This window comes from Amphiprion ocellaris, chromosome 20 (genome assembly GCF_022539595.1).
Source record: "Amphiprion ocellaris isolate individual 3 ecotype Okinawa chromosome 20, ASM2253959v1, whole genome shotgun sequence".
Lineage (NCBI taxonomy): Eukaryota > Metazoa > Chordata > Actinopteri > Pomacentridae > Amphiprion > Amphiprion ocellaris.
The window spans coordinates 24339998-24363150 of NC_072785.1; the positions used below are offsets into that span (position 1 = coordinate 24339998).

General features: G+C 37.6%; 2 protein-coding genes and 1 non-coding gene across 7 annotated transcripts in view; 1 reads left to right on the forward strand and 2 right to left on the reverse strand.

The window, feature by feature from the left end:
• Positions 1–2579: 2579 nt before the first annotated feature.
• LOC111578615 (putative deoxyribonuclease TATDN3) overlaps positions 2580–23153 on the reverse strand; it is a 69159-nt gene continuing 48585 nt past the window's right edge. Inside the window, exons 1-11 of one of the 4 annotated variants that reach the window (XM_023285520.3) lie at positions 11393–11524; positions 10181–10329; positions 10063–10095; positions 9890–9963; positions 9729–9813; positions 6298–6360; positions 6104–6213; positions 4667–4722; positions 4456–4568; positions 4196–4276; positions 2580–3999 (exon numbers count right to left, since the gene is read on the reverse strand). In XM_023285520.3, coding sequence (XP_023141288.2) covers positions 3856–3999; positions 4196–4276; positions 4456–4568; positions 4667–4722; positions 6104–6213; positions 6298–6360; positions 9729–9813; positions 9890–9963; positions 10063–10095; positions 10181–10234 — 813 coding nt within the window. In that variant the 5' untranslated portion in view covers positions 10235–10329; positions 11393–11524 and the 3' untranslated portion in view covers positions 2580–3855. Of the gene's footprint in view, positions 4000–4195; positions 4277–4455; positions 4569–4666; positions 4723–6103; positions 6214–6297; positions 6361–9728; positions 9814–9889; positions 9964–10062; positions 10096–10180; positions 10330–10733; positions 10862–11392; positions 11525–23153 lie in introns of those variants that run through there. The other 3 variants (XM_055005755.1, XM_055005753.1, XM_055005754.1) reach the window with 3 other exon arrangements.
• Positions 13186–22854, forward strand: fuca2 (alpha-L-fucosidase 2). Of its 2 annotated transcripts, none has more exons than XM_035955193.2 (7): positions 13186–13502; positions 15130–15317; positions 15453–15792; positions 15866–16076; positions 17403–17593; positions 19580–19688; positions 21252–22854. In XM_035955193.2, exons 1-7 carry the CDS (start codon positions 13315–13317, stop codon positions 21288–21290), a joined length of 1266 nt encoding a protein of 421 aa, XP_035811086.1. In that variant the 5' UTR covers positions 13186–13314; the 3' UTR covers positions 21291–22854. The 2 variants fall into 2 exon arrangements, with proteins under 2 accessions (XP_035811086.1, XP_023141291.1); XM_023285523.3 differs by having other exon boundaries at positions 13188–13502; positions 21248–22854.
• Positions 14132–14220, reverse strand: trnar-ucu (transfer RNA arginine (anticodon UCU)). Its single transcript is given in 2 exon segments — positions 14132–14167; positions 14184–14220. It is a non-coding gene; the product is annotated as a tRNA-Arg (tRNA).

Below are 23153 nucleotides of genomic sequence, written 5' to 3' on the forward strand. Positions count from 1 at the left end.
AACAATAACCACATTGAAAAAAAATCTACAAAAAGTAATTTTTTCTTTTTATGTTTGACTGCAAAAGGACACAATTGAGACAGTAATTGCATAATTTTTGAGGTGTTTCAGAGAGAAACAAATGTACAGTGCCAAATAAAAAGGTACACAGAGCAGGTGAAGGAAAAAACATTCAGAAAATCAGTACTATTCATTAAATATTTGGGGCAAATCCTCGGACACCACCATTTTCAGATCTGCACATTTTAGATTGAACTTCAAATCTGCCTCCAGAATGACGACTGAATTTAATAAGCAATCGAGGAGACTTAATCACTTGTAATTTCAAAACATAACAAAGTAAAATACTTAGCAATACACTTCATTGTGTTCCTATTAGATGTTGCAGAAATTTACAATTTTTTTTCCTCAGATATGCTTTTTCCTCAGTTGGGTATACAGAAATACACAAAATTAGAAAGAAATGAAGAAATTCTCCCTGAGTTGCTCGTTCTCTGATGAATACAAGACGGTGTGATGAATAAAATAATGCAGCATGAAGAGAAGAATTTTTGGTTACTGGTGGTTTTCTGAGGAGTAACGTAGCTTTTATTCCACACAGGAAGTGAACATCACTCGCTAACTTTAGTGGAACATTGATTCAGTGCATTTATACATTTAATTGTTCATTCTCTCATTTTAACAGCCTCTTTTCATGCGTCTTCCTCAACAAAGCGGCACTAAAAGTTTATTTGTATGGAAATTTACTTTAGATAGATCATTAAAAAAAGCAAGAAAAGAAATAAAAATGAGGAAAAATTATAAAAATTAAAAGTAAACTTAGTATCATCTTAAATAGAAGTCTTAAATATGTCTCCAGCTTCGTTTTAAAGTAACCTGAGAGGAGTGGAGGATTCATGTAAGGTCGACATAGCCTTCTGGATTGTTTGCTTTTATCTTTGATTTATTTTTTTAATTTCCGTCTTAGGTAGACCTGAATAAAGTCCATTACGGTAATCAGGTGGAGATAAAAGTGTCAGTTTCTCCAGATGAATCTCATCTGACTTCCTCACAATGTAAACAGGATAATCACATCACCTCATCAATACTCTAATTTCCTACTAAAGAGAGAAGATTGTGTTATTCAGTTTTATCCTCACTGATAAATGTAAATGGGGCAGATCAGATGTAACAATCATCTGTAATGGACCAAATGACCAAACCGTTACAGATACAATACCAAGACAGCTAAATCAACACCTCTAGAAAAAGGTTAACAGAAACTAATCATTAATGTATGTAGGTTACACTACAGGACTGCAGTTAGTTTTCGCTTAATATACTTTTTACAGTGACAAATGAATGTACTTGGATGATTTTGAAAAGCACTTTAACTGTATTTAGACAAACAAATGATATAAAAACTTTCAATTTACACTAATTTAAAAGCCACAATTGTGTTAGGGGCTTTTAAAGTCCTTCTCAAGTCATTAATTTGGCTCCTAAAATCTTATCTCTGTGTATCAAAGTTATATAGTACATAAAGCACATAAACCATCGAAAATCATTATATTTTTAAAACAATTTCTGCTTGATCATCTAGTTTGCCTGAAATGTTTATAGTATAAAATATGGATATTTGGATTGATATTTGAGCAATTTTAGCTCAATGTATCAAATTCTTTCCAAGTTATTTTTAAAAATTGCCCATCAACCCACTTGAAATCTGAAGCTGTTTAATCGACAATATCTCAGAAAATATTAAAAAGCAAGAAATTTTCACTGGCATTTCTCCTATATTGGAAAAGTGGATCAAGTAATCTCTGAATATGGGTGAGTTGAAATATAAAAAAGAAAAAGTAAAAAAGAAACTGGCATGAAAAGTCCCACCTTTAGGCACCTATTAAGAAAGAAACTGATGAAGCAGAACTCGACTAGTGACATTTTTTAATCACGTGTAGTTGCATGTCACAATAGTATAAAAGAAAACATATGGAGTACTTTTTAATATGAGATACTCATGCACCAAAGTGAAAAAAACGTGCTCAGAGATGGGACTTTACATTGCGGTTTCAATTTTTTTCATATTTCAACTCACCGACAATCAAAGATTATTTGACCTACTTGTCAAATATTTCAGATTCTGAATAAATGGCATAATGAGAAACAACAAAGAAAATTCCAGGCATTTACATTTAATAGCTCCTGAGATATTGTCATTCACATAGTTTAACATTTTGACAAGTTTAGCTTATTGAGGGGCATCGTGCAGAGTCTTCTGTGACATTTAATGACTTCTGGCCAGAGTTCATGTGTTAAATCAGTCCAGAACCAGGAAGAAAAGCATTCCTACATTCCAGGAGGATGGAAGAGGTGCTTCATCAGTTACTATAAATGCATGTTTATGCACACTTTAACTTTCTGTAGAGTCCATCTTGTGACTTTGGTCTTATTTATAGACTATATGATCTACTTGTCCAATATTGCAGGTTCTGAATCAATGACATGATTAGAATTAAGAGTTAAGAATTCAGGCTTTTACCTTGAGTTGTTCCTGACATATTTTCTTTCAAACATCAAATTATTTCAACGTAAGAAAGTGGATCAACAAGCAGTTTTATTAAATATATATATATTTATCTTGGAAAGTATTGAATACATCCATCTAAAACTTCACAGTTACCATTTTAAGTATACAGTTAGTTCAGGCAAATCCTAGGTGGTCAAGCACAAGGCCCATAATGATTTATTTGGATTGACTCCCAGAGAGGGGCTTTAAAAGAAAGAAGCTAGATCCTAAATATCCAACGGTGTGATTAAACTTAAACTATTGCACAAATTTAATACATCGGAGCTGAAATGTAGGAGCTCATGAGAAGCACCTGAAGGCAACGCTACCCCAAACACGTGAACTGTGGTTGATCCAGAACCATTACAGTCAGAATGACAAATCCTCTTTCAATTAGAATGAGAGAACATGGCCTGAGAACTTACTAATTTTATATCACTGCTCTGTTTAGATCAACTGAGTGAAACTGTAAATGTAAAAACCCCGGCATGCTGTGATTATTCACTGCAACCTGATGTCAGTGTTCAATTAAGAGACCGTGACTCACGTCGGTAAGCTGTTGTTGTAGCATGACGAGGTGTTTATGAAACGCTGGATGTTTCACATGTATCACGTGCATGAAAAATACACAACTCAAGTGTTAAATTGTATCTCACCTCTCTTTTTGTAAGAATGTGGACATCAACAGTCGCATACAGATAGTCCATAAATTGTTTAGATTTTAATATGAGGCTCTGACAGCCCCACTGACCCTGAGTGCCTTTTCAATATATTTACATCTCAGGGCACCTGGGTTCAATCAGATTAGCGCATAGTGCATTCATGTGGTGCCAGATTAGTGGAAAAAATTAGTTCCAGGTTGAGAAAATTCCATGTTACACCCTCTCAGGTCAGAAAAACAGCCTCACAGACACAGAAACATGGCAGGAAAATAAGTGAATATTTTTGTCGGTTGCTAAAAGTTTTGATTACTGATGCCAAGTATTGCATGTAATCTGTAATATGGTATCAGCTGCTGTCCATGTATGTGACCTGGGGTTATTCATTAGCAGCAACCCTGATAAGTTTCTTTACTCTTTGTCATCACACGGATACAAAAAACAGCTGTCAACATGTTGTTTAAACACTCTAGGTGTTAAAATACAACCTTTTTAAAAGAATCCATGTTCTTACAAGCGCACAAACGCATCAAAGTCGAAAAAACTGCTTCCCATCTCACACGAATGCACTATTATTCATTAAGATAAATTAAAGATTGCATTTGTAACAGAAGATTATGGACATTTCATTCTGTAAACAAGGCTTTGTCAGGGTCTGATGGCAGATTTCAGCTTCGGGAAAAGTCGGAGAGCGTTTTGTGTCGTCACCTCCATCACCTTCTCCAGCGACACTCCCTTGATTTTACTGATGTACTCGGCAGAAACGCTGATGTTCTTTGGCTCATTTCTCACCTGCAATCAGGACACAAAACTAAAATTACCTGACACACATGAATTTAAAAAAATGGAATTATACAGTATTAAAAACAACAAACTATTAAAATGCAGCAGCTTTTATGCAGTAGAATCAAATTTGCTACAAAAACTTTGGATGAAAATGAAAGAAAACATTTACTTTAATCAAAATGAATAAAAGAGAAGATTTTACCTGCTTTTCTGGACCGAGAGCCGGTGAATCAGTTTCCAGACAGATGCTCTCTAATGGAAGCTGTTTCACAAGTTTTTGCTTCTTGGTGGAAAATTCACAAAAAATAACATCAGTCATTAACACCCAACGTGGCAAAGTCAGAATGCCAGTGCTGTCCGAAGTCTGTAAATTCCTGTGAATTAAGTCTGTGTATTTTGTCTTTTTCAGCATGTAAATGACAAATAACTTGACATCTTGCAGTATCAGGTGCTCGGATGTACCTGTTCACTCCGTACTATAGATGGAGGGATAGAAAAGAAATATCCAGCCTTCACTCCCTCCATGGCAACAGACGGTTTCCCATCAAAGGCATGTAGAAGGGCTTTTTCAACACCTAGTGACATTACAGAGGAACTGCAGGTTATTTCTCAAACACTCGAATAAAAACATTTAATCCTCGTGTAAACAGAAGATGTGAACTTAGCAGTTCACCTTGTTCCTTCAGGAGGTGGATGGTGGGTCTTCCTGCAGACCTTGAATGAACATTCCTAAAAAAAAAAAAAAAAACACAAAATATTATAGAATTTTGTTGGCTATTAGATGTGTGCCTGTTGGTTTACGAATTCTAAAAAAGCATTTCAGCACAACAAACATAAGAATACAACAACAATAATTGCCAAAAGGTCCAAAACTTGACAAAACTGTGTATTTTGGGCAAAACCACTGAACTCCACGACTCTGACTTCTCCTCATTTAACCCTCTGAATCTTAGGCAGTTTCTGGGTGCTTTTTGGAGACATTTTCCCTCATTGTGGGCTCATTTTCCACTGCGATATTAAGTCCTGCATCTCTGTGGAAACAGAACAACCATAACTAGAAGCAGATAGAACTGCAAAATGTCCTCTGTGCAGCATAATAAAGTTAGAATGCTATAAATCACAAAAAGACAAAAATTAAAGTTGAATTTCTTTGATTATTTATCTTAAAAAAACTGAAATTATGTGTGCAACATTTTCACTACATATATTTTGATTTTCTTTCCATACTTGTCTCTTATCATTTGTTTGTGAACACATCAAAGCCCATGAATTTTTCTCATGTGACTGGTTGTCAGTAATAGCTTAAGGGTTAGGTTTAGCTTGCACCAAGAAGCACAGAATTTTTTGTTTTTTACAGAATCTGGTTACTGCAAACTCTTTTTTTAAATTTTTTTTTTAAGCAATTTTAAAGGAGATACATAGAATAAAGTGATTTTGACAATGAAATGTCACAATTCTAAGCTTTTAAGCTCAGATTGGGTTAACTTTTCCAGCACAACCCAAAGCCACACATGAGTAGTTCAAGGGCTGTTGGAAAGTTGATAATCTGTAAAAGTTTGTGGCTCTGAATAATGGTGTAATTTGGGTGATTTTGAAAGAAGAAAACATTCCTTTCCTTGGATTATTTTGGCTCTTACAACACTTCAACAGATACTACTGAGAGACTGGAGGAAGAAACATCTTAAGCACAATGTTCTACAACAATTACACAGTTAACGGTTTATTACAGGGTGACTAAACTATGTTCTGAATCAGCTCGATCAATAAATGAGTAGTCAATGTAGTGGTCTTGCGTTGTCAGTGGACTGTTGTACTTATCCTTGAAGGAAGTGTTTGTGTAGTTTGTGCTGCACTATCTCAGTCATTTCAAAAATCTCTAATAAATTCTTCTTTAATGAAACTCTGCTGCAGAATGTCAAACAGGAAATTGAGGAGATGCCAACAGCAGCTGGTTTTTAATCACTGATAAACATCTCAGGGAGGATTTCTAGAAATAAAGAGTTTGTGTGCAAGTGGACTTCTTCAAATTAAACATGATCAGCTGAGTAACATCATCATTCCATTAACTAACTCATTAACTCATCAACTCAATCAGCACAGTGACACTCACAGAGGCAGATCCAGCTCCTTGGCTATCTGTGCCTGACGAATCAGGACCTGCCTTTGATTCTCTTTATCAGTGTCATTGCTGACGAATCTAGGGGTAAAATCCAAACCAACCTACAAGAGAAAAAGGCCAAACTGTAGTAAGACTGTAATTAATGATGGAAACTGTAATTTCAATCAAAAAGGGTGACTCTCTACCTCCCCTATAGCGACAAGTTGATCTTTGTATTTCTCTATGATGGGCAGAGCAGCATCAAGATCCTGCAAAACAGATAAAAATACAGCTTTTAACAAGTCATAGCAGCATCAGGCAAACAGTTTTACTAGTCTCTGAGATTTCTGACTACCATTAAAACACAGTTGGGGATTTAAATAAATTTAGAAAACATTTCTCTACAGTAACAATGTTCTCCTTACAACAGATTATCTGCAGACCTTTATGAGACCACTTCAGTGGAACTATTAGTCTCTAGAATAAAAAAGAATAAAATCAATCATCCAAAGTAATAAGCTTGCTGTTTCAGGAAAGAAGCGCTGCTGTGTTTTAATGCTGTAAGCACCACAAAGGATTATTTAAAACAATGTTAACAGAATAAAAGAGAGAAACCCATGAAAAGCAACAGCACAAATAAACAGAATAGACTGAGTAACCACATAGTAGACATTTATAACAATCTTAAAATTACAATGTGGTGAAATACAACAACCATATTAGGGTCTTAAAGTGCAAATATACAGACGGGCGACAAATTAAAGGAAAAGCCAACATAAAGTGCCGAAGTAAGAGTCCTCCTGGGCATTGATTCTCCAAGTCTTTGGACTCTGCTGAGGGAGTTCAACACCATTCTTCCCAAAGATATTCCCTCATTTAGCGTTTTGATGATTTTGGTACAGAGTGCTGTCTAACACATTAGTCTAAAATCATCTACACATGTGAAACAGTTGAAATCTTAGTGAGGTGTAATTTCGTTCCTCATTAAACCATTCAGTGACTCTTTGTGTCCCATAGATGGAGGCATTGCCATCCTGGAAGAGAGCTCTCCCATCAGAATGCAAACATTTCATCACAAAATAAAGATATTACTGAGAACAACTTTGTATTGGTTTGCAGGGCACGTTCCCTGTAAAACAGCCTTGATGATCCGGAATTTTCTTCTTCTAAATTCAGACAAAACTGAAAGTACTGTGTTTGACTGTAAACACCTCAGAAACACACTATCTAGATAGTCACTCTGGATGGAATTTCCATGGCCTCCAGTTCTACTGTGAGAAACCCTGGAGTTACTTTTGACCAGAAAATGTACTGTAACATAGGCCAGCAACAATCTCTAGGACAGCCGACTTTCTCCTGTGTAGTATTGTTACAATTATGGACATTTAGTATCAGAGTGATGCTAAAAATCTATATAATATGTTTACTGCTTTTAGGTTGGACTACTGTGATTCCATATTAACAGGAAGGAACAATAACTCTCTAAAAATAGTTAATCCAAAATACTGCAGCTAGAGTTCTGGAAGGAACCAGAAAAACAGATGATATTCCTCCCATATTTTCTCCTCTTCATCCACTCCTTGTAAAATCCAGAACAGAATTTAAAATAATCTCTTCTAACACACAGCTCTTAATGACTAAACTTCAACCTCATAGAGCTATATTATGCCAAGAGAGCATGTTGCTCCTGGACTGGATGTTTACTTCTGGTTTAAGTTTCAAATAGCAGTATGAAAAAAAACCTCATCTTTCAGACTCCCAGTTTGTGTTCAGGAGGTAGATACCCTCTCTACTTTCAGGATTAGTATTAAAGCTTTCTTTTTAAAGAATAATATAGTCAGTTCTGCTCAGGTGACTCTAAGCCATCCATTAGTAATACTAATAGAAGCCCAGGCTGCTTGTGAGCTTCCCATGATGCACTGCACCTCTCTAATTTTGAGTGTCCTCTCTCTCTTGTAATTTGTGTCGTCTCTGAAGACATCCACAGCTGCACAGCCAATCAACCTCCTCATTCTTTACTGTTCTCTTCCGTGTTGTTTGTCCGATTTCTCTCTGGTGTCTTTTTCTCTCTTCCGTTTGTCATCACCCTAACCAGTCGAGGCAGATGTCCACCCTTCCTGCACCTGGATTTTTAAAAATTTTATTTATTTATTTATTTTTTTAGCCTTTATTTATACAGGTAGTCTCATTGAGACACTGAGTCTCATTCTCAAGAGAGACCTGTCCTTAAATACCATAACAACACAACATTGAGTCACTGATAAACAACACTAAGGGACCTGTACTGGACAATACAACAACAAAATATAACATTGAGTTCCAGACAAACAGGGTCATAACAAAACACAACATAGACATCAAAATGGATGTGCAAAGCGCCAAGCAGTGAAGTTAAAATGTAAAAACACTAAGAGCAAGAACAAGTCCTAAAAGATGATATTTTCATAGTGTTTAAAAGACGTTTGAAGTCCTCCAGGGGAATCAAGTGGGACAGCTTCAGACTCTGCTGTAGTGAGTTCCAGGCTGAGGGAGGAAAGTAAGAAAATGCTGTCTTTCCGAGCTCTGTGCGGACTGAGGGGACGGTGAAAGTAATGAAGTCCTGGGAACGTTGACTATGGCTGAACTGTTTATGTGACATGAAAGAGGATAAATATGTGAGCAGCAGACCAAGGATGGATTTGTAAATGAAATGATACAAGTGGAGAAGTCTGCGCGTGGACAGTGATGACCAGTTAACCATGGAGTACAAAGTGCAGTGGTGTGTGAGAGGTTATAAATCTAAGTGCTCCATGATTAACAGCATGCAACAGTCGGAGAGAGTGGGTCGAGGCATTCATGTAAACAATATCTCCATAATCAAGTACAGGCAAGAAGGTGGCAGCTACAAGCCGTTCCCTGGCATTAAAAGAAAAACAGGATTTGTTCCTGAAAAAGAAATCCAACTTTAATTTCAGTTTCTTTAAAAGATTTTTGATGGGGGTTTTAAAACAGAGGCTATCATCAATTGTGATGCCGAGGTATTTGTAAGAGGTCGCCAACTTGATAGGGGTACCTTGATCCTTGATCCTTGATCATTCACCAGCCTTTCGAGAACCTCAACTAAGATACAGAGTTTGGAAATGGGTCTGTAGTTGTTTAACTGCATAGGATCACCGCCTTTCAGTAGAGGGAGTACAAAAGCAGATGTCCAAACATCAGGAATGACATTGTTTTGGACAGAAAGACAGAAAATATGTGATAGTGGTTCAGCTATGGTATTTGCTGCCAGCCACAAAAAGTAAGGTGGGAGGTTGTCAGGACCTGCAGATTTTTTAGTGTCTAGGCCCTTTAAAGCCTTCCAAACCTCTCTGACAGAGAAAGGTGTGAAGGTAAAAGTCTTTCTGCCTGAGGCATGACTCATAGGGGGAAATTTGTCTGATTTACCATAAGATACTGTGTCAAACAAGGAGCTGGACGCAACAAATCAATGTCACTAAAGTGCTACTGACAGGGAATCTTTGGATCTGCTGGGTTTCTTTCTATTATATAATACTGTATAGCTTTCACCTTACTATGTGAAGTGTCCTGAGATGACATATGTTGTGAATTGGGGCTACATTAAAAAAAAAATTGTAATTTTAAACTGTGTCATCCGTACCTGGAGAGAAGCTCCTCTCTGTTGCTCTGGGGAGACTTCTTGGACAGGGTGGACTCCTAAGCAGGGAAAAATAAAACCTGGAAACCTAAGAAAAAACGACACTGTCAATTAAAACAACCCCAAAAAAGTTAAATTACACCATTTAAAGTTGGCATAGTTACCTCTGTGACAACTCAATAACCTTGTCAAATTCTCCAGCATGCTCAGCCACGGCTAACAGTCCCAACAATCCAGCCTAGATGACAATACAATGACAATAATGTCGTAAGAAATGTATCTTAAATAAGCCCAACAATCACTATTTGATTTGAAGTGTTTAAAAGAGGCGGCTCACCTTTTTTGAACTCTCAATCACTTCTTCTATGTCCTGACGACAAAAAGAGACAAAGTTAACGCCTCGTAAGTTTCAAAGATAAAATAGGAATAATTATGGATTTGAAGTGCGCTCATACCTTGTCAAAATCCCCCGCAGAGATATGACAATGACAGTCGATGTAGCCATGCATGTGGACGCCGCTGTTCCAGTTTAACTGGTGATCAGGTTATCTGACGATAGTTTCCGTCTCCAGATGTTTCATCCGCAGATTCGTCACGGTCAGACCTGGATTTGCATGAAATAAAGATACCAGATGAAGAAGACCTCGCCGAAAAACGCCAGCATCATTACTTAATAAAGTCTATATCCATGTTAATATCATCTACAGACAGTAAAAAGAAATGTGCGGGCCGAAATAAAAAACACTGGTTCAGGAAGTGGTTCGCAGGTTTGACGTGTAATTCAAAATATAAGGTGCAGCAAAACGCAATGGAATCCCCCTTCACATTTGTTGGATTTTTACCTGCTGTATCTTTGCATTCAATCGGTTTGAGACTCTTTTTTTAATAGAACCAGCCAGAAAGAGAAGATTCTCCCCTGTCTGGGAACACTTTGACCTGATTTCTCCTAATAAAGTAGGCACATAACAAATGAAGTGTAATATGTATAACTGTGACAACACCACACACCGCTTGTTCTAATTTTTTTTCTGGTATTTTAAAAGGTGAAGTGTCTGTTGTGTTCCAAGGAGCTGGAGAAATATTGTCCAAAAAAAGAAGCCGCCTGGATCCCAGCACTGTGGAAAAAATGATATTTTTGAATGAAAACAAATAAAATGTTGTCCCTACTTTTGTTTTACAGGTTGTCACTGGTACCACACGCACAGTCACAAAACAACAAGTTGCAAAAGCACAATAAATTTCATTTATATAGCCCTTATTACAATTAAAAGTATCTAAGCACTTTACAGAAAGCCAGAACCTGACATCAATCAAGCAATCAAGCTACAAATCTCAAATATCTCCCCAATTTGTTTCCATTTCCCCCTCTGTCCCTGCTATCAGGAAAAGCAGACACTATATTAAGTATATTACTTGTTCATTGGAATTATCAGTTAAGCACAATTCACAGCTTATCATTATAGGCACTCTGCCTGTTTTACTTTTATTTGTCCAGTTGATGGCGCAGTAGAGCAAATGAAGCACCATGAAGCTTCGAACCACGAGTGAACCAATTGGATGGAAAACCTCTGTGCTTCATGAAGCTTCATCTCGCCATCACTACTTAAGACACAAATAATAACTTATAAAAACTTCTGTCAGAGGAGCGTGCTCAAACTGTGACTCACCTCTGGCCATGCAGATTACCGCTCTGGCCACAGTACGCATGCTCGGTGCACATTGCCGCGGGGACACACACGCAGGCTCTTAAAGGGACAGGCACGAGAATACATGAACATAAACCACAACTAATGGAGGATTTTAGTGAAATACAATGTCATGTATGACAATCTCTTACATACAGACAGTAAAAAGAAATGTGCGGGCCGAAATAAAAAAAAACACGTATTTTTCAAGTACGGTGAGAGGATTCGAAACCACATAATCCAGCGATAAAATTACAAGACAACCGTCTTATTGTGCTACCGATCAGCTTGACAAACATTCCGCTTCATCTACATAGATCACTGTCATCCTGTCAGGTGTTTAACACCTGATGATTGTTCAGGAAACACGTCCGTGTTGACTGGAGATAGTCACATCTTAACACAGGCTTCCTGGTTAAGAACGAGTCAGACAACTATTTATTGTCTCACCAAGAAAACCCACAACATGAAAGCACGTCCGCTGCTGTGTTGTGTGTTAGTTTGTGTGTTCAGTGGAACAGATCCAGAGCAGAACTGCAGGTTTAACTCGGGTTTGTTCTCAGAAACACTCAGACCCTCAGTAGCCTCCCATCAGAACAACACGCAGCAAAACATCAGCTTTATTTGCTAAAATGCATCGGAACAAACTGAGACCACGTTGTTTAAACTAGTCACTCAGAAAACAATAAAAACTCGTTCAGTCATCCACGTCCTAACCGTCATTTCAGAGCACTTTAACCGCTGACAATATTTCTTTTTTAAAGGAAGTGAAGGGATCCGACCTGGTCAAAACAAACAATATATCTGTGTGATTTGTGTCTTCCCAAACACCCTGGCTGGTTTAGAAATGGCAGAAGATACTTTTAAAGATATCGCAGAGGAAGACTAGAGTGAATTGTGGTGTTTGACAGTATCTGATTTAATGACATGCTCCTAATCCACCTTAGAGTACATGTAGGCTAAATATACAAATATGGCAGCACAATATCTTCAGAGTCCAACAGGAATATCTGTAGCTGTAACGTTCAAATGTGACTGTAGTCACTTCAATACATGCAATAGGTGCTCGTGGCTCATTGTGTAGCGCGAATAAACCTTTGTTTGTTTTTTACCAGATACAATCCCTTCACTTCCTTTAAAAAAATATTGTCAGTGGTTAATGTGCTCTGAATGACGGTCAGGACGTGGATGGCTGAACGAGTTTTTATTGTTTTCTGAGTGACTAGTTTAAACAATGTGGTCTCAGTTTGTTCCAATGTATTTTAGCAAATCCAGCTGATGTTTTGCTGCGTGTTGTTCTGATGGGAGGCTGCTGAGGGTCGGAGTGTTTCTGAGAACAAACCCGAGTTAAGCTCGAAGTTATGCTTGGATGTGTTCCACTGAACACACAAACAAACACACAACACAGCAGCGGACGTGCTTTCATGTTGTGGGTTTTCTTGGTGAAACAATAAAGTTGTCTGACTCGTTCTTAACCAGGAAGCCTGTGTGAAATTGTGACTATCCCCAGTTGACATGGGCGTAACCCTAACCCTGGAGACGGAAACTATCGCCAGTTAACCTGATAACCAGTTAAACTGGAACACCGGCATGCTCCAAAACCAAAACAATAACGGCTTCCTGATATAAAAATGAAGTGCGCATGTGCGGACACGTTGGCGCGCTACATCTATAACTCCGCGTAGCCCAGAGGAGCGGTGTCTATTAAATTTGATTAGTTGAACCTCAGCGGTGAGTAAATTGGTGTAATTCAAACATTCCCAGAAGAAGCTGCATTTTTTTCAGTTTTTGAGGCGCAGCATTTTCTCCGTTTGTCTGTTTCATTTCCGTCATGTTGATGTCATGTTGATATCATGTGATTTCGAGCCGTTTATTTGTGTCACGTCAACTGGTGTTGCCTTAAAATGGCTCTAAATGTGGGTTATTTACTCGTATCGATGCTGCTGATCGGCACCTGCGGAGCCGAATACGAACCGAATTGGAAGTCCATCGACTCCAGACCGCTGCCCCAGTGGTACGACCAGGCCAAGTTCGGCATCTTCATTCACTGGGGGGTGTTTTCTGTGCCCAGCTTCGGCAGCGAGTGGTTCTGGTGAGCTCCTTTTCCAATATAATATCACAGAATCTCAAATTTATGAGCCCTTGATATCCAGGAAACCGCAGCTATACTAGTTATACACATTCCTATTTGTAATTAATGTACTATAGCGTGTAATTAACCCCAAATACTGTGTGTGGGTTGGAAGCATTTGAATCAGATTAAAATATAGGTATGACATAGAGAAATCTAGGCTGAAAAACCTCAATTTATGGTGCATTTGGTAGCTCTTCTGGAGCTCTTGATCATCTCTCATAGTCTTCATCAGCAGTTGGAGTTCATATGAGGTTGTTCTACTGACCAACATCTGTCTTATTTATTTCGATTATTTGTGGCATATTTAGATTTTTAGAAATTATCATTTTTAAAAAGCATAATGCTAAAAAAGTGCAACTTTGCTGTGTGACAAATATATATAAAATATATAAAAATCTCATCACTTGTATTTGTTTTATATTTTGCTTACAAAATAAACTTGACACTGGAGAAATATCTTCGCGAGATTCTTCGTAATAGTTGAGCATTTGGGGAAAACTTCAATAATTTACCCAACTAAAATACAGTTAGATCAGAGAACATAAGACAGAACTTTAATGATCCCGAAGTAAGGACTTGAAAAAAAGCGACTCCGGTGGGACTCGAACCCACAACCTTTAAATTTCTTCGCCTCTAACCTAGAAGTCCAATGCGCTATCCATTGCGCCACGGAGCCGTTGAAGTTTGCAGCGGTCACATTTCTGGTCAGTAAGATGTCATGAAACTCATTTAAAAACCGGAGTTGGTAAATTTGAGATTTACGTTTTATTGCGTGCCTTATCGACCGGAACCGCAAAATATTCACTTTACTGCCATATAGAACAAAGAAAATCTTCAAATCGTCCGATTTGAGAAGCTGGAGCCAGGGAACATGTGGCACGTTGACTTGAAAAGTGACTACAACTAGTATTCGATTATTAAATTTGCTGTCATTTAATTTTCTGGCAATTGACGAGGGTGGGAAAAAGTTGTTTAAAGTTCAAACAACACTTTAAATGGTGAACTGGAGTGTCAAATAGTTCATTTTCTGCATTCTGATGATTATTATGCACCACTTTGCAGACTGAAGTGCATATAAGTTACTTATTCTGTGTTTAAATATGTAAAACTAAATGCAAAAATCAAGCACCAAGGGACAATTCAAAAAAATAATGCAATATAATGAAGTATATAATGTGTTCATTTGTATCATTTGCTATAAATGTTGAAATATTTACCCTCAGATCGCCGATTGAAGATTAAGGATTAAAAGCTCCAGTATGGCTGCTAAAAGAACACTTTTATTATAACATGAAACCTCCCAGAGTTAAATTTTTGTAATCACCAATCATGGATCTAACCTGTTATTACATAGGGAATTTAGAATTCTAACATTTTCAGGATATTATAGGAGGTTAATGTTAAAATATCTTTAAGTAGATATATTCTAGGTTTATTTTATGTGACTTACAATTAAGTTAAGCACATCTGGGGGTGTCATCTTGTGTTATTGTACTATCCCTTTTGTCAACATTCTTTCACTTCCCCAAAAAGTTACAGTAAATGTTTCACATAGAGCCTTTTCTGCATTCAATTTGTGTTCCAGGTGGTACTGGCAGAAGCAGAAACTAAACCCGTATGTTGACTTCATGCAGAAGAATTATCCTCCAGACTTTAAGTATCAAGACTTTGCACCTCAATTCACCGCTGAGTTCTTCGACGCCAAAGAATGGACGGACATCTTTGTCTCATCGGGAGCAAAGTACATCGTCCTGACTACGAAACACCACGAAGGTACAACACGAATAAAACTGTGTTTTTATAATGCTTGATAAGAGCTTGTGCACAAAGACCAAACATCAAGTGTATTATTGGGAGTATCAGTGTTTCAGTCACACAGGAGCTGTTTTTTGTTGCTGTGCTTCTCAGGTTTCACACTTTGGGGCTCAAAAAACTCATGGAACTGGAACGCCGTAGACGTTGGACCAAAGAGAGACCTGGTGGGCGAGGTGGTGGACGCTCTACGCAGTTACAGCGACCTGCGTTTAGGACTCTACCACTCTTTGTTTGAGTGGTTTAACCCACTATTTGAGCAGGACGCTGCCAATGTTTTTACTACCAACTACTTCCCCACCACTAAAACTCTGCCTGAGCTTTACGAGCTCGTTGTCAAGTACAAACCGGAGGTGCTTTGGTCCGATGGGGACGGAGACGCTCCTGACAAATACTGGAACAGCACAGGTTTCTTGGCCTGGCTCTATAATGACAGGTACACTTGGAAAAGAAGTTATTTTGCCCTGTTTTCTCATCATAGGTAAAAAAACTGAACCTCTTCTTTACAGTCCAGTACGAGACACTGTGGTGACAAATGATCGGTGGGGTCAGGGCTCCATCTGCACCCACGGCGGTTATTACACTTGCACCGATCGCTACCAGCCAGGACACCTGCTCCAACACAAATGGGAAAACTGCATGACCATCGACAGCAAGTCCTGGGGTTACAGAAGAAACGCTCCTCTCAGCGACTACCTCAGCATCGAGGAGCTGGTGGCGGTGAGAGTTTAAGACCTGTTTTATTAGGCAGCAAAACTCCTGAACTTGATATAAAATATGATTAAATGGCTATTTTAATGATCGATTCATAATTGTAGTCATTTTCAAGAAAAAATATGCCTCTCAAATGTGACAATATGGTGCTTTTCTTTGTCATAAATGACAGTAAACTGAATATTTTTAAGTTTGGGATCGCTAGTTAAAATAAGCTGTCAAAACATCATTTTGGGTGTTTTCATCTTATTTTTCACTGTATTTGTAACAGTTAATTCCTTTAGAAAATCATTAATTGCAGTCATTCCCAACCATTAGTAACAGTCTTGTTAGAAATGTGTCTACTAAATAGAGTCTAGTGTGTGAAAAACAAAAACAGTTGAGACTAGTAAGAGTTTTTTTCATTCAACAAAGATGCAAAAATATACAATTTTTAAAAAAGATTATGATTCTGTGGTAATCACAATCTGCTGTAATTATCTGAAATGAATGTGACAGATATTTGTTAGCAAAACAATCTGAACTTGCTTGCTCTGGAGCTTTTGACCAGATTACACCTCATAGGAAGGCATATTCCGAGCACCTCTTACGGCTTTTCATACATTCTTGATGTCAGAAACAAGCAGTAGTGCTCCATCTGCTGGTAAATGCAGAGTGTAGCAGCCAAAATCCCTGGAAAACAAGAAGGCCTTGAGTGTGTTTGTTGAGACAGACATATATCCTGTTACTATCTATCTTCCCTTTTACTTTGTGTAAAAACACAAACCATAATCCAAAACACGTTTTTAATTAACATTTCCCTCCTTCCTCTAACTGTTTTTGCAAGAATCACTGAAAATAGATGCAAATAATATTTTTTTACCATTTGTATTTGATTTTCAGAATAAAGGTTTAATTTTTTGTCTTGAATTGTCAGGAAAACGGTGGAAAACATATTTAAAATTTGAACAACGGGCTATAACCCAATGATATTCAGTGTGTTATTGTAGAAGACAAGGGTAACCAGCAAATATTTGCTTTTAAGAAGCTGAAACCTCTGAACTATTAGCACTATATGCTTTTAAAAAAAAATCAATATACATTAAAAGCCCTTATTTAATTAATTAATCATGTAATCAATTAATCGACCAGTTTGAGGGGCTTAACTTGCAAGTTTGAGCAACAGTTCCCTAAAAGAAGACCCCCGTCCAGCTAGAAATCTTTATATTCCAAGCCTTTTTTTGTAGTTTTGTTTATTAGTAGCTATGTGTTAAACTCAGCCAATTATGATGTATTAATGTGCAACAGACGCACAAATCAGCTTCAACTCCTGTATGTTTTTGTGTTTTTCAGACACTAGTAGAAACTGTGTCCTGCGGAGGAAACCTGCTGATGAACATCGGCCCGACACATGACGGAAGAATTGCTCCGATCTTTGAGGAGCGTCTGAGGCAGATGGGTCAGTGGCTGAAGGTGAACGGGGAGGCGATTTACAAAACAACAGCGTGGCGAGCTCAGAAAGAAAGCGTCACTCCACATGTCTGGTGGGTTCCCATTTCTGTTGGTACGCTAGGGTTGGCTTACAATGGCCAACACTGGGTAAATTGTCTAAGAATAGTGTCCTGCAGAGCCTTTATGCACTGCCCAGCCAAAAAAAAGCACACTCTAATAATTTGTTGGACTGCCTTTAGCTTTGGGTATGGCACTCATTCAATGTGGCATCATTTCGATAAGCTTCTGCAATGTCACAGCATTTATTTTTGTCCAAAGATGCATTCATTTTTCACCAAGATTTTATATTGATGATGGGAGAGTCGAACTGCTGCACAAAGTCTTCTCCAGAACATCCCAAAGATTCTCAGTGGGACTGAGGTCTGGACTCTGTGGAGGTCAATCAATCTTTATTGGTCATTGCACATTTTCATATACAATGAAATTTCATTTGAGCTGCCCTGCCAATGACAGCTCCGGCTGCTGCGCAGTGCTGCGCACACCTTTCTTGAAGAAAAAAGAAAAAGGACATGTTGGGATCTGGGTAGGGATAGCAGAGGGTAAAAGAAAAAAAAAGGCTCGTTGTACCAAATGAAACCTCCAATGTTGGGAAATTCAGTTTGAGAAGGAACCTAAAAAATCCATGTGTGAAAATGATGTCTCATGCTCCCTGATCCACTCATTCATAATGTGAGCTCCGTGAATCCTGGCATCGTCATCTTGGAACATGTCCATGACATCAGGGAAGAATAACTCCATTGATGAAAAGACCTGGTCATTCAGTATATTCAGGTAGTCAGCTGACCTCATTCTTTGGGAACATACAGTAACGTTGCTGAACCTGACCAACCCCAGATCATAACCCTGACCCCCACAGGCTGGTAGACACTAGACATGATGAGTGCATCACTTCATCCTCCTCTCTCCTTACCCTGATGCCCTCATCACTTTGGAACAGGGTAAATCTGGACTCATCAGACCACATGACCGACCACGTTTGATCCTCAAAGATGATGGTTCTCCACTATCCTTCAGGTCTTAATAATGCATTGGATGGTTCATAACCTGACTTTAGCAGTTTCAGAAATCTCCTTAGTTGTTTTCTTTGCTTGATGCAGGCCAATAATTTGACCCTTCTGAGACGGATGAACATCCTTTCTATGACCACAGGATATGTCTTCCAACATGGTTGTTTAAGAAATGAGAAGCTCCTCACTGCATCAGCTAGGGTTAAATAAGTTATTGCAGCTGAAACATATTCATCACTACAGTAATTATCCAATGGAAAGCTCTTACCTATTTGCTTAGTTAAATCGAGGTGGCAACTTTTTTTGACTAGGCAGTGTATTTAATGAATATATGTCTGTGTAATATGTAGAGTTTAAGTTGTTGTCAATGAAAAATGTAGCTTGAGATGGACAGGTGGAAGCTCCACAACCAGTGGACGTTGTTTCCCATATTTTCTTCTTAGGTACAGCATTATCAATCAACAAATTATCCATTATTTACAGAAGTGAAGTACAACGGTCAGTTAAACCTCAGTATGTTGACTTTATTGCACAAGCTGAAAGGATATAGAATTACTGTGTAAACTGAGGTCTAGCTGGACTTCACTGAGTGTCACAGAAGTCTTTGTCATGGTGCCTTATGGTTAAACCTTCACAATGCTCTCTGTTTGCCAACAAGAATCTGCCCATCACCTCTGGTCACTACAGTACAAAACAGTGGCACAAACAAGTACTACAGCTAATCTACACTACTTCAAAGTATGTATTATATTGAAAAGTGGTATGGGATCAGATCTGCAGATAGTACATATTAAATGTCTCAAATCAGGGCCGAAGGAACTTGATTGTTGGAGTGATGGTTACAGCAAATGTGGCACATGCTAAATATATAAATATGCCTACCAGCATGCTGTATATTCTTGATAATTATACATTGTTAATTATATTTAATGCTCACATAACAACCTGTACATTGACGTTTAGCTCCAGTTTATATCCTCAAAGTTCTTTAATGAGCCTTGCCTTCAACAGGTACACCTCCAGACCTCAGGAAAAGTCCATCTTTGCCATTTTGCTCGAGTGGCCGAATAACGGATCAGTGATTCTGAATGAACCGGTGGTTACACAAGGACAAACTCAGGTAAGACTGGAGCGCTGCAGATATTTAAGTCAGGTTATTAGCGTCTTGCAGGTACAGTGTATTAATATTGGTGTGCTTGGCTCTGAAACACCAAAGATATGGAATGTAGTCAGAAAGGTTTATGTGTTGTTGTAAAAACTAATTATCGGATGGGATTTCAGTTCTAGATTCACCTCTAAAAAATCTACTATTAATCTTTAAACATGGTGTTTATTGGATGCTGGTCAATAAAACACTTTCCAGTTCCTGCACGGTTGCATTTTCTTTAAGTGTTGATCCAGAGTGAAGTACATCCTCAGCACTGACACCACTGAACCATGAAGTTGTTGGTTACTAATTAGCAGTAGAGAGTGGGGTTGGATTTATGTCTAAGTTTTTAAACTAAAGTCCGTGCTGTTAGTCAGTAATATCTGTATGAAGAGACTATAGTGATTAGCATGTTAATGCTGGTTAAGTCACTGTATAGTGGGAGAAAAATTAATCTCACTCTTGTTTTTGTTCAATTAATCGATCAATAGTTTTGTCTAAAAGTGTCAGAAAGTAGTGAGAACTTCCCACTAGAGTCTGGTATTTCAAAAATAGCATTAAACCATCAAATATTCAGTTTACAAAAGAAAAAGCAGCAAATCCTAGCATTGGAAGCAGGTGGCAGCTTGTTGCTTTAACCCTTTGAGCCCAAAAATTCACCAGTGGGTTTGAAAGGGATCTTTTCACAAAAATTCTAAAATTACAACATTTATCAGTGCTAGAAACTGTAAAAACAGAAAGAATTTAAAGACAGAAATTACCCAAATTTTAGATAACAATTGTGATACTTCATCAAAATCACTTTAGTCTACATGTCACATTAAAAATTAGTCATAAATGAACCATTTAATCTATCGAAATTCTGTAAAATAATAAAAATTCTGCAGTCCTCGGCACAACCATTAATTCATTAGCTGTGACCAACAATTAAGTGTCAAAATCTCTACTTTTATTCAGATGAACTGGGTTGAACTGCAGGCTGTGTTTACACAGAGCAGACAGGAGACAAATATAAAATGAAATTAAAAATGTAAATAGTAAAATATCTGCCCCCCCCCACCCCCGCGCAATATTGGTAACATCTGAAGAAACTTGGAAAAATAGGACACGTTGATACTTTTTTATTTTATTTCATAAGATAAATATTCAAAGAAAAACTTTTCAACATTATTGTTTTCTTTTTTCATGATTTATAGCATTATAGATGTCTTCTACTACACAAGACTATTTTAATTTCTGTCTACGTCTAGCCATGTTTGTGCTGTTTTGCTGTGTTTTTAATTTAAAAAATAGTTAGCAGTTAATTCTACATCAGTAGCTGGTTTTACAGATTGCAATAAAAAAAAAAACTTTATATAATTGAAGTTCAGTATGTCCACAAACGAGTCAAACCCTCCTGTTACAATGTCCAATAACCACTCTCCATGAGGTTGACTGGTTGTTCATGGAGCACTTCTCTCTTCTTTTTTTTTACTCTCTTGTCTTTGTCAGCATGTCAGGCTTGTTCATGTGTTGCTTTTGTTCTAAAAAAGGTAGAGCTTCTCGGTCACGGGTCTCTGCAGTGGGAGCCTGTAAAGCCCAGCGGACTGCAGGTTCTGCTGCCCCAGCTGTCCTTCAGCCAGATGCCATGCCAGTGGGCCTGGACACTGAGGCTGACAGGTGCCACTTAAAGGAACCTAAAGAGGAACCGACAGAGCGACCCAACTCTTATATGTTCAAATTACTGAACACAACTGGTATTGTCATGAAATCGGTGATATTCTGGGAACAAAAAGGGCACATGGTACTGTGATTTGTACTATGATGAAAAATGTCTTTTTTAAATAATCATGCAGGGAATCAAGAATAAGCATTTTACATGATTATGATAAAGGTTGTACAGTGTGAGTGAAAAGTCATCTTTAAGTCTAGAAACATCTATGAAAACCTTGCTATACCATGTGTGCATTAAACTAATGACTAGATGTGACATTTATGACCTTTGATGTCAAAACATCGGGGAATATGTTTGAGCTTTTGATTTTTGGTACAAAATTCTGCACTTTTGTTACTATTTTTACATATTCCGTGATTTTTAAGAAATCTGTCGCACTGGTCAGTGTGGCTTTAGGTGAAGGAATGTTCAACCATATGAACCCCAAAACCCACCAGGGGATTTGACAGGCATGTTATTGCCAAAAAAAAAAAAAAAAAAAAATCAACAAAATTACACAATTTATCAGAGCCTGAAACTGTAAAAAAAAAAAAAAAAAACCACAAGCTGTTCCATCTGGAAAATTAACTAAATCTAAGTTGAAAATTGTAATATTTGATCAAAATCATTTTATTGTACATATCGAATTAAAAAATTCACTAGAAGATAAACAGTTTGCAACAGATAAGGCAAATAATAAATGAAATAAACAAAGCATGGCTCCAAAACCGTTTACAGAGGGCCAAGCTGTCGGCCCTACTACTAATTTTTATAAATTAGTAGTAAAATATCTCTAGTAAGTGGAGCTACTATTTCTTCCTGTATTGACAACACTTTGGAGTCTAAAATCAACATGTTCTTCATGTTGATTTCTGTATTTTTCTATTCTTGCAAAGCAAATAATCAAAGAAATTAATCTTTAGCTTGTTCTTTTTTAATATAATTTATGGCATTATAACGTTCTCATACATTTTTGAGCTCCCTCTGCTTCCACCCATGGTTGTTCTGTTTCCATAGAGGTGCAGGATCTCATCTAGCAGTGAAAAATGAGCCAACAATGAGGTAAACTATTTGGGTTATTTTTGCTTGTTTGTTTTTTTAATCACCCAAAGTGACACCATTTATAAGACATGGGAAACCAGGAAGAATAATTGGATTGGATTTATTATTAAATAAAGTGTTTGTAGGAACCAGATAGTTCTAAGACTTTTTGGCTGACCTGCAGGCTGTTTCCACTGTTGTTCTATTTTTATTTGTTTGTTGTTTATTATTTGCCTTTTTTTCTGTAAACTATCTTTGAGTGCCCTGAAAAGTGCTATAGAAATAAAATGTATTACTATTATTATTACTGGTAACACCTGTGCCCACTTGGAAAAATATTGCACACTTAAACTCTGGGATTTTGCTTTTTTTTCCTAACATAAATAAACTTCTTTTAATGATTTATTGCATTGTAACCGTGTCGTACTGCACAAAAGACATTTTTGAGTTCTTTCTACTTCTAGTCATGGTTGTGTTGTTTCCATAGAGGTATAGGATTTTATACTGCAGTAAAAAAATTAGGCCACATTCAGTAAAAACAAAAGAAACTGGTTGGGGTACAGATGTTGAAATAAAGCAGCTGGATCTCTGTTGATGTGTTGTGCATTAACTCCAGCAGAAGCCACGTTTTCTGATCATTTCTCAGCTTGGGGTTATTTCAGTTCCCTCCCCGTGGCGCCCTCTGCTGTCCACACATAGAACAA

Coding starts and splice junctions, on each gene's coding strand:
- fuca2 (XM_023285523.3), top strand. CDS start 13,315: ATGGCTCTAAATGTGGGTTATTTACTCGTATCGATGCTGCTGATCGGC. Junction 13,503..15,129: donor TTCGGCAGCGAGTGGTTCTG/GTGAGCTCCTTT, acceptor TTTGTGTTCCAG/GTGGTACTGGCAGAAGCAGA. Junction 19,689..21,247: donor TTACACAAGGACAAACTCAG/GTAAGACTGGAG, acceptor GTTCTAAAAAAG/GTAGAGCTTCTCGGTCACGG.